This window comes from Gekko japonicus, unplaced genomic scaffold (genome assembly GCF_001447785.1).
Source record: "Gekko japonicus isolate JY-2015 unplaced genomic scaffold, Gekko_japonicus_V1.1 scaffold478, whole genome shotgun sequence".
NCBI classification, from domain to species: Eukaryota; Metazoa; Chordata; class Lepidosauria; order Squamata; family Gekkonidae; genus Gekko; species Gekko japonicus.
Genome location: NW_015173689.1, coordinates 727,328 through 743,527, shown reverse-complemented (window position 1 = coordinate 743,527; position 16,200 = coordinate 727,328). Strand labels below are relative to the sequence as shown.

General features: G+C 40.0%; 1 protein-coding gene across 1 annotated transcript in view; it reads left to right on the top strand.

Moving 5' to 3' along the window:
* Window positions 1-16,200, top strand: part of WWC3 (WWC family member 3) — a 55,478-nt gene that overhangs the window by 24,384 nt on the left and 14,894 nt on the right. Inside the window, exons 8-12 of the mRNA XM_015423134.1 lie at window positions 3,259-3,501; window positions 5,406-5,495; window positions 6,448-7,007; window positions 13,646-13,766; window positions 15,731-15,802. Coding sequence (XP_015278620.1) covers window positions 3,259-3,501; window positions 5,406-5,495; window positions 6,448-7,007; window positions 13,646-13,766; window positions 15,731-15,802 — 1,086 coding nt within the window. The remainder of the gene's footprint in view (window positions 1-3,258; window positions 3,502-5,405; window positions 5,496-6,447; window positions 7,008-13,645; window positions 13,767-15,730; window positions 15,803-16,200) is intronic.

Genomic DNA, 16,200 nt, shown 5'->3' with positions numbered 1-16,200 from the left:
AAATGTTGAAAGGCACAAAGAGTATTCATGTGGTATTGATATACTTGTATCTCCAACTTTATGTTTGCCTGTTAAATTATTCTGTCTGGTTCCAGTATATTTCAAAAGATGCAGAAAGCATCATGAGCAGAAAATACTGAAAGATTAAAGTGCCCACCATAAATAAGAGAGTTTATGTATTTTTAAAACTCAGTGAACTGCTTGGATGAGAAAGGTAGCACTAAGTGCAGAGTGTCGCAGGACAATGAGTTCTGAGCATACCAGGTAGCAGTAGTTGCTGCAGCATGACAAACTGCTGGAATGTAACCTGCTGTACTTCACATATGTCCTTGTAGACTCTGGGCTTTAAGAAAGGTCCAGTGTTAACTGTAAGGGAGAATTAAATTGTATAGCCTAGCCCAGTGATGGCGAACCTTTTAGAGACCGAGTGCCCAAACTGCGACCCAAAACCCACATTAACTTAAGATGATCCAAAGAAAGTAAGGGAAACAATCCCAAATGCTTTCATTTACTTAAAATTATTTGGCAAAGAATTCGACACTTTAATGATGGTCTGGGCCTGGCTGGGGTGATAGCACGTGCCATAGGTTTGCCACCACTGACCTAGCCTGTGTTAAATATGTGGTTTTCCTTTCATTAGAACAAACAACCAAAATCTTTATTTTCAGTTGAACTGCAGACCAGAAGGTCTGTAGTTCGGCAGTTCGAGACCCTAGGGCCGCGTGACAGAGTGAGCTCCCATCTCTGGCCCCAGCTCCTGCCAACCATTTAGTCATGCCGGCCACATGACCACAGAAACGTCTTTGGACATCTCTGGGTCTTCAGCTTGGAAACAGAGATGAGCACCGCCCCCTAGAGTTGGATTCAACTGGCTTTTGAGCAAGGGAAACCTTTAATATCGATGTACATGGGGAATATGGAGAAATACTAACACTGTTTGGTCTCTTATCTTCTTGGTATTATGAGCACTCACTAATATACAGATGGTACAATGGGGAAAAACAAACAAACCCTGAACATTTGTTTCTGTTTGTCTTTCCTGAGTCTGCACATTTGTCTTTTCGTTGTTGTTGGAAAGCTGAGGGATGCTACAAACAAATTTGGCTGTGAGCTTGCTGCTTCCTTGCCAGCAATGACTTTATTAATTTTATTCTTGCTCATTTTAGTTTCTCTTCTGTCCCTGATACGCAGCTATTTGTGGTTCTTCATGAGATTCCCTGATTTACACACCAATAAACACAAGGTTCCTCCACCTACCACCACACAAATACACAAAAAAATTATGGAGATAAGCAACTGCTGCAAACATTGTTATACTGTTTGTAGAAATGCTGATATGGCAGAGTAGCTGACATATTAGTATTACGGTGCAGCAGCAAATAGTAAGACATGGGAAGGGGGAATGTTTCCCAGCACTAGTACTTCTATAGATGCTGATGTGAATGGGGAGCTGAATACTACAAATACCTGTTCCCTATAAGGTGGTGATCAATCATATTGTAGCTAGCTAGGCATGGCCCAACTTGTTTCCTTTATAAAAAAACCCCAAAAAATAAATAAATCACCCGTGTCTTATGATAGCAGAAGTGATTAATATGGGGAGTTCCTGCAGGTTTGCCTTGTAATTCAGGTTTTCTCCTAATTCACAAAAGCTCTAGATTTTATTGTTTGCAATATAAACTATTTTCTGCATCCTCTACCAAGAAAGCTCAGAAAAACACCTTCCCCCCCACTCCATCCTTAATTCTTGTGGGTGGAAGAGGGGGAACTAGTGGTAGGTAAAAGTTCCTAGCTAGAGCAGAGGCCTTGTGAAGTTCACTTTAAGGCCTGAATTCAGGAACATTGTTTCTTGTCCCATCTCCATAATTTCTTGTCCATCTACTGCCGTGGTTTTCTCCCTTCCCCAAAAGGAGAAGTCTGAAATGGCAGCAAAGGGCTGGCTGCAGGAAAACTTTGGAAGGGGGTTGGACTCCTCATAGTCTAGGCAGTGCAGGTGAAGATTTTTCTAAATTGGAGGTGTTTTTCCAATGGGAGTTTAAAGTAAAGGTAAAGGTTCCCTTGCTCGAAAGCCAGTCGAGTCCGACTCTAGGGTTGCGGTGCTCATCTCCGTTTCAAAGCCGAAGAGCCAGCGCTGTCCAAAGACGTTTCCATGGTCATGTGGCCGGCATGACTAAACACCAAGGCGCACGGAACGCTGTTACCTTCCCACCGAAGTGGTCCCTATTTATCTACTTGCAATTTCTTGCTTTCGAACTGCTAGGTTGGCAGGAGCTGGAACTAGAGACGGGAGCTCACTCCGTCATGCGGCAACTCGGGTCTTGAACTGCTGAAGTACTGACCTTCCACAGCCTGCAGTTCAGCGTCTTAACCACTTGAGCCACCGCAGCTCCTAATGGGAGTTTAGTAATTGGTTTAAACTGTGATTTAGCTCTTAAAAAATCACATTAGTCTAATATAAAGGCAGAAAAAGCAAAAATATTGGATAAAGAATAAACTGTTAGTCAATCCTAAAAGAAATCAACCCTGACTGTTCCCTGGAAGGCCATATACTGAAGCTGAAGCTCAAATACTTTGGCCACCAAATGAGACAGGACCACTCACTGGGGAAGACCCTGATGCTGGTAAAGATTGACGGTCAAAGAAGAAGGGAACAGCAAAGGATCAGATGGTTAGACAGTGTTACTGATGCAACGAACATGAAATTAAGCAAACTCCAGAGGACAGCGGAAGACAGGAGGGCCTGGCATGATGTGGTCCATGGGGTCGCGAAGAGTCAGGACCTCCGTGTCCTTGTGCGACTGAACAACATGAGCTTTCATGAGTCACTGTTCACAAAAACTCATACTCTGCCACAAATTTTGTTAGTCTTTTAAGATGCTGCTGGACTGTTGCTCTTTTCTACTGCTACAGACAAACATGGCTACCCATCTTAGTGTTTTGTGTTATTTTATGCTGCTGTTTGTGTTTTAATTGATATTTTTAAAAAAATAGAAATTAGGATGCATTTGTGGCTTTTCAGTTTTATGTGTTGTTATCAAATACTCTAGAATCAACATTAAATATAACTTGCATGAAATACCTATTTTCAACCTCCTGTCCCCCCCCCCCCCAATACTTACTGTATAAGGACAGCAGATAAATGTGTAGTCTCACTTTCTCCTGTCTTATTTCAAATACACTTTAAGGACCTTAATTGACTTTTCCTTGTTAATTTTTCCTCTTTTAACCTTTATTTCTTTGTCTTCTGTTATAATAAAGGGTTTCCAATATCCAGCAGCAGCTGGCCCAATTGGATAATGAATCCTGGCCAGGCATGGCAGAAGCAGACAGGGATCGTCTTCAGCTCATCAAAGAGAAAGAAGCTCTCCTACAAGATTTGCAGCTCATCAGTCAGCAGCGGAGATCTCCCGAAGACATTGAGCGCCTAGAGGATGAAAAAAGGCGTTTGGAGGCTGAGATCCAGCAGGCTAGGGCCAGTTCTTCTCATGGTGCTGCTGAAAGGTCTGGGAATTTGATAATTTTCATAGATGCTACAGGGTACAGATACAAATGTATATACTATGCTACGTTACCTGAGTAAATAAGTCTGTTAATCAAATTGATGTGCTTGCTATCCCAATCCACCATTAAATATAGGGGTGCCAGTTTCAACCATAGGTTGCTTGGCAAGGCTGGCACAGATCTTTTTGAAATAGATGAGAGTATTGGGGATACTTACAGACCATGTCTGTAACCCTGTAAGAATTGCTTGTCTTAATCACCTTTCATATTTTCCTTGAAAGTCAAGAAGTCACATGCTTGTCAGAAGTATCCCAAGATTACCCCCAGCAACTGGTATTTTAGGTGTCTGCCTCTGAAACATTTCTTAAATAAAAGCAAGGAACTAAATGTGTTTCCTCCTGAGTATTAGGATATTGTGATTAGAGGCTGGAGTAAGAGAAATGTCAGAATAGAAGACTGAGTACTAATGTGCCAATACTAATATTGCCTGTCAGGTTCACTCTTCCCTACATATACTTTTTGCTCACTTCACTCAAATAATTTTGATGAGATTGTTATTAACCAAGCCTTTCAGACCCCTATACAGAACCCATTCTGCTTTCTGTCATTGTTCAGGGATTGGAATATGGTAGGGATATGTTGATATGCCATGTCAACTACCAAGGGGCAGGCTTAGTGTGAAATTGGGTGTGGGAAACTGAGCAATTACAAAAAAAATATAATTGAAAATAGTTTACTGGCCCAGTAGAACTTCTTGACAGAATCTCAAAGATGCAGTGAAAAATTCCAAACATCCCCCATTCCACCAGTGAATCTCACCATAACATTGTCTCCTTTTTTACCGTTAACCTGGTAGTGACAAAACAGCAGCAGCAAATTCCTTGTGGTGACTTCTTTGCGAGCCCTTCCTTCCCTCTCTCAAAGATAGTCACTCAGAAGGCTGCAGCTGCCCAGATGCAAGGAGCTTTGTTTGTTTTGTGCCCAGTATGCTGCTTTTGCAACACTGTAGGGACTTTGAGCAGAGAAAGGAAAGTTTCAGGCAGAGGCCTCCAGAGATTCTCTGCAACCATTTGCTTGCCATTGCTTTATAAGTTTGGGGCAAGGGAAGTGGGGCATGGAGTTAGGCATAGTGTTCTTATCTAAACAAATAACAGATTATTAGGGATGGGCACAAGGCAGATTTTGGCATGGACTTGGCCTGGTTCAGAGCCCCCGAACCAATGTTTGGGGAAGGCGCCTTCCCCAAACATTTATGGACTTTTGTCCGGTTCAGTTCAACTGTTCGGGTCAGTTAAATGTAACAGCTGAGCAGTGCGGTTCCACACAGCTCACCTGTTACATTTAAATGACTGTAAGCCATTTCAGCCTAACAGCAGACAGGTGCACCCACCCCACTGTTAGGCTGAAATGGCTTGGAAGCGGGAAGAAGTGAAAGACTGCTGAAATGGCTGCCAGCCATTTAAACCTAACAACAGGGTGGGTCCACCCATCAGCTTTTAGTTTTAAATGGCTGCCAGCCATTTAGTCCTTCCTGGACAATTCCCCTCCCCTTCTCCTGGCCGTGGCTTGCCAAGGCCCGGAGAAAGGGGGACCCAAACTGGCCAGTTCGGTTCAGGTCATTTTTGGGTTAATGCTCATTTCTACAGATTATCTCTCCTGAAACAAAATTCTCAAGGTTGTATGATGCTTGTGTGAGTTGCAGGTGAACCACTGAGGAAACTACACATTACACTGTCATCACCCATTGTCTTATCATTGAAGCCCATGTGAGTGTGGCTGTTCAGACCCTGAGTAGATGTTACTGGAAACCTCGATGGGAATTATCCTGTCAAAAAATACCAAGTAAAAATAACTTTTTTGTGACTGCTTTTGTAATATATGAAGATGACTTTCCTCTTTTATAGGATACTGTTACAGGAAAAAACTAATTGTCTGCTAACGCAGCTGGAAGAAGCAACTCGTTTAAGTTCCTATTTACAGTCCCAGTTGAAAAGGTTAGTTATTTAGAAAGAGGGTTCTTGAAACATACCATAATGTAGTATCACTCCATAGGTGTAAGTGGGACTTAATTCTTTACATTTTTACATTTTGGAACCTAAATAAGACAGAAGAGGTTCCTATTTTTTCCTGACTTCTGTTATAGTTAGTTATGGTTACAAATTTTGTTAAAGATATGTTATGGTAATTTCAGCAAGCTAGAAATAGTATTCATTTTCCTGTTGTGTGTACAAATCCTGAAAAGAACCAAGTTTTAATATATGATAAAAAGTAGGTATAAAGTATATGACCTCCATATGCTGAAGACTAGTTTTCTGACAATTCTGAGCAACTTTTAAAAATACTTCTCATATGTGAATTAAATTGCTATAGTAAAGATTGTTACTATAAACCTTTATTGAGAAAATTGACATTGACTGTAGACATTCACTCTTTGCTCCATCTTTTATTAGTCAGTCTCTGAACGTTAAGATACACTGAATTTATCTTGGGAAAATGAATTGTTGGTAGGTTCCTAACTGGCATTTCAAGACATAGAAAGGCAACCTTCTGATAAATTTATAGCATACATGCTATTGCTGAACCAGACTGAAAGTGACCAAGTAGAAAATAGAGGAATTTTTATCAGTTAAATTGGCAATAAAGCTGTAAAAACTGAAAGAGATTTTATTATGCTTTATGTTCCCCCTCCCTCTAGCCATTTAAAAACTGTAACACAGAGCTGCCAGAATGATTAACCACGACATGCCTTTTCCCTATATGACTTGATTCTTCCTGCCATTTTTGTGTGTTGGTATAGCTCTACAGATAAAGACAAATGAATTAATCTTAGCTAACTCCTCCCCCCCCCCCCCCCCCCCCCCCTCTGAAATCACTGATTAAACAGTTTTCATTTTTTGAACTTTTGGTTTCATAAATAATAGGTGCATGTTTGTTTCTGTCTTCTAGCTTGTCTGCCAGCACCCTGACAATATCTTCTAGCGGCAGCAGGGGGTCGTTGGCATCCAGCCGCGGATCTTTGGCATCCAGCAGGGGCTCTCTTAGTTCTGTCAGCTTCACAGACATCTATGGTCTTCCTCAGTATGAGAAATCAGACAGTGTTATTGACTACGGGCAGCACATGCGATTTGATGCAATTCCGTTTGATTGTCCAAGTAAAGACATACAGTATGTTGACTCCATTGGACCTTCTAGTTTCGGTAAACAAAGAAGATCTTTGGATACACCTCTGTCACTGGCATCCCTCTCATCACGGTCCTCTCTGTCCTCATTGTCTCCTCCAAGCTCCCCCCTGGACACTCCCTTCCTCCCTACTTCTCGGGATTCCCCATTGGCCCAAAAGTCAGAAGGATATGAGGAAATGATGGGCACAGGGGCCTTAGAAATGCTTCGAGCTCATGCTTCTGTTCTGGGGGAAGACAGATCTCAAGAAACAGTGTCATCTAAGGCTCATGACTATTTCCCAGACAATGAAGGACTGCAGCTGGCAAACATTCCAACCTCTGGAGGTAAGTCATCTTATCCGCCTTCAAAATTCTGTTTCTTAAAACACAGCAAAATTGCTTGAGTTGCATCAGATTTTGGTGCTTCAGCAAGTTTGGTTTTGTTTCTTGCCACACACCTAAATCAGGATTAAACTGTAGTTCAGAATTACAGATTGTGGGCACAAAGTGAATTCCAGTTAGTGGACAAATTCTGATGTCACAAGACATTGTGATTCAGTTGAAGATTTCTTGCTTTAGTAAGTTTTTAGACTTGGTGGAGAGGGTGCATATTCTGAATGTCTTTACCCTTGTTCGTCCAGGGAGTGTAGTTTTTGTGTGTGTCTGAAAACAGCCTCGGTTGCCAGCCCTTTTTATAGAATGCAATAACTTGTCTCAAAAAAGCCCCTTAGTTCATTTTAATGAAACAAGGCATTTGCTCCCCCCCCCCCCGTTTTTGAGGGGTGAAAAAAATTAAAATCTAATCAGTTTACGTACCTGTGATTAATCATGTTTACTAACATGAAGCTGTGTAGGTTAAGTGACTCTCGAGATACCATTAGTTGTCTTATTCATGCCTTCTTGCAACAAAGCCAACAAGTAACATTTTCTACTTATCCTGCTTCATGTGCTGGAAGGGACAAGAGTGCAGACCCCTTGTCATGCGTGGGTATGTTATACTTGAAGAACCCTGATAGACCACTGGGCTGATCCTTCTTGAAAACCTCCAGTGAAAAAGCCTTTATGTCCTTCTAGTTTCCTTATATTGATTAAATTGTTCACCATCAGGAAGTACTTAGTGTCTAAATTCTTAGTCTGTTTTGAAGTCAGTTTAGGCTTGTTTTCTGTCTATAAAATGAACAGTGTTTTTCCTCTCTTCTTTTTGACCTTCTCTTAAGCATTTAGAAATTCCAACTTGCATCTCTTCTCTGTCTTGCTGTAGTCTTACTGTGTTCCTTCAGGTTTTCCTCCTGTGGCTTGACTTCTTAATGTTTTATCCTTTGGAGTTCTTCTCTAAATTCTTTTCAGTGTTTGAATACTTCTTAGAACTGAACAGATAGATAAATGATAGTCATTCTTCACATACATCTTTAATTATTTATTGCTGTAAAACATAACTGACACTTCTCAATGTCACGTAGACAGCCTTGTGTGGCCACATTAGTAACACTGAATAACATTCTGGTCACCCCAGTTCAAAAAGGACATTGCAGCACTAGAAAAGTAGTGGGAAAAGGCAACCAACAGGATTGGGAGGGTGGAGGGACCTCCCTATGAAGAAGAGTAAAAGGTTGGAGCTTTTACAGCAAACTGATGGAGTTTTAAGCATACAGACTTAAAACATTATGCACGGTAAAAAGAAAATGGGGAGGATTTTTCTCCTACTTGGAATCCCCCAGTGAAACTAACTTGGAGTAGATTTAAAGTAGACAAAAGAAATTTCACTATCATGAGATGTACAGAAGGGTACTAACTCTGACATATTCCCCTCCATAAGAACGTAAGATCAGACCTTCTTGATCAGCATCCTGTTTCACACAGTGGCCAACCAGTTACTATGGAGGGCCAACAACAGGGCATAGAGGCCAAGGCTTTCCCCTGAAATTGCCTCCTGGCACTGGTATTCAAAGATTCACTGCCTCTGAATGTGGAGGTTCCCTTTCGTCACCATGGCTAGTAAGTAAAGGTAAAGGTTCCGACTCTAGGGTTGTGGTGCTCATCTCCGTTTCAAAGCCGAAGAGCCAGCGCTGTCCGAAGACGTTTCCGTGGTCATGTGGCCGGCATGACTAAACACCAAGGCGTACGGAACGCTGTTACCTTCCCACCGAAGTGGTACCTGTTTATCTACTTGCAATTTCTTGCTTTCAAACTGCTAGATTGGCAGGAGCTGGAACTAGAGATGGGAGCTCACTCCGTCATGCGGCACCCGGGTCTCCAACTGCTGAACTACTGACCTTTCACAGCCTGCAGTTCAGCGTCTTAACCACTTGAGCCACCGCATAAATGTATCCTCCATGAATCTGTCCAATTACCTTTCTTGTCCAAGCCTGTGGCCATCACTACATACTCTGGCAGTAAATTTCACATATTAATCACTCATTTTATAAAGAAATATTTCCTTTTGCCCATCCTGAATCTACTGTCCGTAAGCTTCATTGGATGTCCTTGAGTTCCATGTGTCCCCTTATCTCTTTTCTAAACTGAAAAGCCCCAGACTCTTCAGCCTTACCTCATAGGAAAGGTGTTCCAACCCCCTAATCATCTTGGTTGCCCTCTTCTGTACCTTTTCCAGCTCTTCAGTGTGTTTTTTGGGGGGATGTTGACAAGATCTCCTTGGTTTTCTTCTGTTTGTAGCAAGTGTATGCTTTGCATGCAGAAGGTCCCAGGTTTAGAGATGTAAAATTTCTGGAAATTTGGAAGCCACAGAAGAAAGGGGCTTTCCTTTCTGTAACCCCCCCCCCCCAGAAATTTGGGGTAAATTGAATATGCAGTATTTCTTTTCCTACTATTTCTGATCTAAGAACATAAATGCATCATTTTTAACTTAGCGAACCTGTACAATTGTACTATAGGCCAGGCAAGCCTGATCTCGGCAGATCTTGGAAGTTAAGAAGGGCCGACCCTGGCAAATATATGGAAGGGTGACCTCCAATGAATACCAGGGCCAGGACGCAGAGGCAGGCAATCAAGCCACCTCTATGAAACGTCCAAACCCCACTAGGGGTCGCCAGAAGTCACCATGACTTCCAGGCTCACAAGCACACGCGCGCGCACCCCAAAAGAGGATGTCCTGAAGAATGTCAACATCTGAATTTTTCAAAATCCTTTGTTTCCTTTATGTAATAATTTTGGGGAGTGATTATGGGGCCTTCAAATGCTGCCCCAGTTGTGTGGGGCCTGCCTTTTCCTGAGCAAGTGCCATGTGGCTAGTGTAGTATTAGTGTGATCCAAGCATGTGGGCAACGGCTGGATGCACAGGTTTTCCCCATGGAAAACCATCTTTTCTCCTGGTGGAGTTCAAATTCAGTGATTAGGATTTGTGTAGTTTGTCCTCACCAACATAGTTGGGTCATTTAAAAGTGGTTCTCTATATGGGAAAGATTGCATTTAAAGAGTCTGTGTTTTTAAATTGGTGTAGACAATGTAGAATAGCTGGCTCCTAATACTGGAGAAGCATAATACAGACTTAATGTCTGTATTATTTATATAATAGGCATAGCGGCTCCACAGTTCCATTTCTTCAGCTGTTATCAGCATGAAGTTATTTTAGATATGCTAGTAGTACATAGATTTGGATTTATTTTATATGTTAACATACCAGTAAGCCTTCTTCTGAAAGAGGGGCTTTGCTAGCATATTTAAAGTTGGTCTGAAGTGTCTAGGAACCACTTCACATAAATGCGAAGCCTTCACACACTTTCAGCCTAACCTACCTCACAGCGTTTTGTGCAGATTAAATGGGGGAGAGGAGAGCTATGTAAGGCACTTTGAGCCCCCATTAGGGAGAAAGGCGGGATATAAATGAAGCAAAATAAATAAATAAAAATGCCTTCCTTACAGAGTGGCGTTCATATGTCTTAATTTGTCAGGAACAGCCATGATGTAAATGTAGCATATGAAGTTGGTCTTATAGAAGACTATAATTGGGTTATGGGAAAGAGTGCACATTCTAGAGAGTAATGGGCTTTAAAATGTTCACAAAATGTATCTGTGTTTTTAAAAAGAAAAACTGCTTACAGAAACTAATTTCTATTTTTCGAATTGATTGCATTTCTAGAAATAGTTTAGTTAGTAAAAGTGTGTGCGTTGTGTAAAATCCAGAGAAAGGAAAGTGCCACGATTTAATGTGAACTGTTGAAATCCAAATAATAAGCTATTAATGATACCCATATTATCTGTCCTTTCACTTTTAATATTTTTCATGAGTTAGGAAGTTTCAGGTACTTCTTATGTAATCTTATGTGTATTAATTAAAAATAGATTACACCGTTTGTATTTTGTACTTAAATTATTTTTTTACTTTGTTTCTCATTGTGGCACCAAAGAAAAATATGCTGTAAGTGAACCTAGACTTCATTATTGTGTATCATTGTCCCTCCCTGCTTCTGCTTGTAAAACCCTGCGTGTTGTGTGCTTTTTTTGTTCTGTATTGGCTGCATGTAGGAAGGAAGGAATGTTGCTCCATTGCTTTTGTTCAGTATCTTATATGCACAGCCTTGTAGCCCTTTCAAGTATTTTCATCTGTAAATACTCTGCCCTCAATGGCCTGGATCACAATGCACAAGTGGCAATTTAGTGCAGTTCTGCTGTCACAAGATCTTATACAACACCTAGTGCTTTGCTTCCTATATATTGTAGTACCCAGAAATTGGTTGCCCAAGATCTTGTGCAAGTGGAAATGTATGCTTGATTTTGTGCAACAGGCTGCTGTGCTCTAGCACAAGTGCAAAGATGCAAGCCATTATTCATTGGTATTCACTACTGAAGGTTCTGTGTTTTGAAGCTTCAGTTGCTACCCTAAATGTGCTTGATAAGCTATGGATGTGGATTTACAAATGTGCTACGGTATATGTTTGTGGTTAGACAGGTTATTTTTTATTTTGATGAGAACATGATTCAAACATCTAAAACACAGAAAACACAGAATCAATCATAACATTTTCCTATTCATTGGTGAATCTGTTGGTATAGTTTGAGAATCTAGTTCTACTCATTTTTAGGTGATGTCAGAAGTGGATATTGTACATTTATTTAAATTCTTAAAGCCTTTAGCCTCTCAGACATTTCAGCTCCTTTTCTTTCCTTTTTAACCAGATCTGTATATCCTACCTTAAGGAAAGAAAACCTTTTCAGTTTTTATGCATCATTTCTGTATTTAGTTTAAATGCTACTTGGGGAGGTCCCACTTAGATGACATTTCAAATAGTGTCTCTTGTTGTCAAGCTCTTTTCCTGTGGATTTTCAATCAAAAATATACACCAGCAGCTACTGCCTGCATACTGTAGTTTGGGGTGTTGTCCTGATGTTTAGATGTTTTCATGGCAAGCACCAAGTCAGATACCATAAGTGAAACATTTTGTAACCCGCCGGAGTTGTGACATTTCCATGTTGTATCTTGATACTTTATATACCAAAATGCAAGTTTCTGTAGTATCCAAGGTATGGTAGCTCTGAGGAAGCGAGATGATGGCTTGCTTATGTTTGAGGATGTACATTTCACTGTTTTGCTTTCTCTCACCATCACAGTTTAATAAAAGTGCTGCGATTTTGCAGAATCATGTTAACATTTTTAAGAGAACAGGACTTGCCATACAGTATTCATAATTTCTGTTCCTGATAGTAAGAAACTGGATTAGTAAATACAGCATAGCATTCTCAATTGGACGTTCAGCTGCAAAATATTTGGGAGGGGGGTAAGAGTTCCATTGTAGAAATGCTACTTTGCTGAATTGTGCAGGATTAGTATTTAGACAAATCTGGTTGACCAGCAGTCTGCCCTTAGTCCGTGAATGCTAGCCCCAACTTGTGTAAAATTATAAAGATTTTAAACCGTGTATTATTCTATGGCCAGTACTTTTAAACACTTGGATTTGTGGTCTATACATTTTTAAATAAGTAACTTGCTACTATATATAAACTTGTCCTATGTGTCATTTAGCCTTTAGACATAGTCCTTGATAAATTATCACTGAAATCCTGTGCAGTTATTCCAGTCTAAACTCACTGAAATTTGACTGGCGTAACTCTACAAAAAATATGTGTTGTATTGCCTATTTCTGTAGGTGGTTACAATTGTCTGTTCCTATGTAAAAACAGCACAATAATGTGTAGTCATAATAATTTCAGTTTCACACATTTTAAAACACTTTTTGGGATACTTTGGCAAGAACCCAAAATTAATTCAAAATTAATAGGAGTAGTAGTTCTGTCTACCTTCTATGTAGCTTTGGACATTCCCACTTCATATGTGTAGTCTGTATCTTTTATTGAATGAGAATTTTGGAATGCTGTTTCATGTATCTTGACTGATAGATTTATGTTGGTGAAATTCTCGTGAGAGTGATTGATCACATGGCGTGTGCATTCTAAATAAAATCGTAGACTGTGCCATCTAATATATGTATTTATCTGTTTACAAAATGTTAGGAACTTGAAACAAAATTGTTCACTGGCGTTAGACAGCAGTAGTATTCTCATGGCATGAAGAACCAGTTTTCAGCAAACTAAATACTAGATCATGCAAGAATCTAATATTTTAAATTGAATATACTTTAGTGGGGTAAAGCAAAAAAAAAACCCAAATAATTTTTTTTTTAATTTATAAGTTTATTTTTCTTAAGCGGCTCATCTTGAAATGCATAGATAGTAATGAGGTAATCACGAACTCAGTCTTTCACCAGAGAAACAAGTGACGCAGTATTGCAAAAGTTAATTATGTGCTATATTGAAAGTAGAGGGACTTAAAAGCATTAGTGTTGTCTGGATCAATCCCTACCCTCACCTCGAATTATGGGGAACTGCTTCAAAATGTATTTTCTTTCATATTTGTAGTATGCCATAATTTGTACTGATTGCTTTTCTGGAGCTTTTTGTTTTTGGCTTGTTGCTGAGAATACCTTTAGTGTGAGATCTTTGTCTTTGCTGTCTTTCCCCCCATGTTACAGTTGTGACTCTACGTGAAGACAGTGCTAGAAGGTTGGAGAGGAGAGCCAGGCGAGTCTCAGCATGTCTGTCCAATTATTCACTGGCTAGTGACAGTGGCGTGTTTGAAGCTTTAAGCAAAAGGTCAGGTGTATTATTGTGTTGTAAATTGGAACTGTAAGGCATAAAAATATTTGGTAAATGCCTTTTTAATATCTATTATTAAATCATGACTAATGCGTAATACTGTAAAAAAGCAGGATGAATTTATTTAAATCATACAATTTAAGCTAATGAATTAAATCAACAAGATAAAAGAATTTAAATCAGTGATTTAGTTCACCTTTCCCGTTTTGCAGTCTCTGCATTTGCTGTTCTTAGGACATATTTGTTTTCAACGAAATAGAGCTGTTTTAATGCTACCTAGTGGCTTTAAAAGCTTTGGTCATGTACTGTGTGTGAGCCTTTGACAAATCAAAGGAGGCTTTGGCAACACATTTGAGAAATCCATTGATTCAGTTGCAATAAAGCATATTAGATTTTAACAGTTTTATATTAAATTAAGATTTCAAATTTAGCCAGTTTTTTTTTTAAAGGGCTTGAATCCTTCAGGAATAGTATGGCTGCAATGTAGAAGGGGAGTTGCACTACAAAGGAAAAATCAGTGGGTACTCCTCTCCCCTATTCTTGCACAAGTGATTTGTGCAAATTCTTCCGTCATTGCATCTCAAGCTACATCCTACTCTATACCCAAGGTTTCCTCTGGGGTGATGGATACAAAGATTTCTTCCACAGTATTCAACTCAGTTCTCTGAGTTGTTTTTATTTTTGTTAAGTGTTCAAGATGACTCCCTAGAACTGTTTCCTAAGGACTCTATAGTGATATGTACCATGTGTCTTGGGAACTTCTTGCTTCAAACATAGCACTTGTTTATACATTCTTTCACATTATGTATTTCAGTCTACAATGCATGCCACCCCTTCAGTGCTACCACATCTGTGTAGTATTAGAATTTTGATCTACAGCTGCTTTTAAAATGTTACAAACTATTGAGAGTGTCACGGCAAGCGATCATTTGATACACATTTTATTTGACCAATTTAAGAATATTAGGAATAGATTTTAGTCCTAACAATAAAGGCTGTGCAAAATGACCATATTTTGGAAAGGGAGGGCCCTGCTGTGTTCAAGAATGAACTAATGTCTGTTATGCTACATGCAGCATTTCCCCCTAAATTTATAAAGCTGTGACATGTTGGAAACAGGAAAAAAATGAGCACATGCTGCAAGAGCAAATATAGGATCTGATGCTCAGAATGTCTGTACTGAATGATTAGAAAAAATATTTCTATAAACAATAGATACCTTCAGCCAGGCCCATAGCTACAGCGAGGCATTTTGGGGCCTGGCCCCCCGACTTCCAGCCAGCCCCCAGGCCCCCCATCTCTCTGGGCCACCCAGGGGACTCCCCACTGCTGCCCCTTCCCCAAGCGTGGCTTGCTTCCCCTTGTAGGCGAACAGAATGCAAACGCTGCAAAAGTGAGTTTTTAAAAAATTATTTTTATTTTATTTTTTATTTTGTGACGTCAGCGCCCCCTGGCTTATTTAAAGGCCTCCTGAATGACAAAATCCTGCCTACAGGCTTGCCTTCAGCCATGAAGAGAACTGCAAGAACATATCTTGGATTCCTAGAAATTTGATGATAGTGCCTGGGGGGGGGGGGGGGACACATCCTTTAATCCTTCGGCATAAGAGTTCAGTTTAAGCTCTTGTGAAGAAGAGCACCATGTTTTGATGATGATAAACACACACACGCATATATCTGTTTTAAAAAAGCACAGCTAATGAATTTTTATTGCCACACTTAAGGGACTTTCAGTATTCACTGGTATATCACTGAGTTCAACAGCTTCTTTGTAATTTAAATTTAACTTTTATTGGAAATCCAGTATAAAATTTCCTATCCAGATAAGGTGGTACTCTGAGCTGCAGTTGAAATCTACACTTTGCATACTGTGAATAGCTCAATTTATTTCATTACAAACGGTAGCAAACTGCTGATCTATGATTAGGTTTTTATTGCTGATCTGTTTTCCCTGTTACATAGGAATGAGGATGTTGAAGAATCACTGTATAGTGATGCAATCAGTGAAGAGCCCAAAATGCAAGTTGGATTTCTGTGAGTATTGTTCTTCTTTCTTGGCCATTGTTAGTTACTAAGATGCGAATGGAAGCCAACGTGCATGAGATACTTAATATCAAGAGTTGTGACTTTAGAGAATAAATAGAATCCAGGCTGTCTTCCAGAATGTTCTTCTGTGTTCCAAAATACAGAGACCTGTGGTGATGGCTTCTTCAGGTTGTTTTGCTGTATTCCTTCATAGCAATCTAGAACAGCACAATCAGCTTTTTGTACATGCGTGATCTTGGACAGCCTGAATAAGTTCTCTCCCCCTAACCTTAGCTGCTCTGCTCAGCAGGCAGTTGTTTAAATAGACAATTAAATCAGCCACCAATCATATAAATAAGTCAAAAATAAATGCTTTGTTTTAATGAAACCCGGGGGGCGGGGGTGCA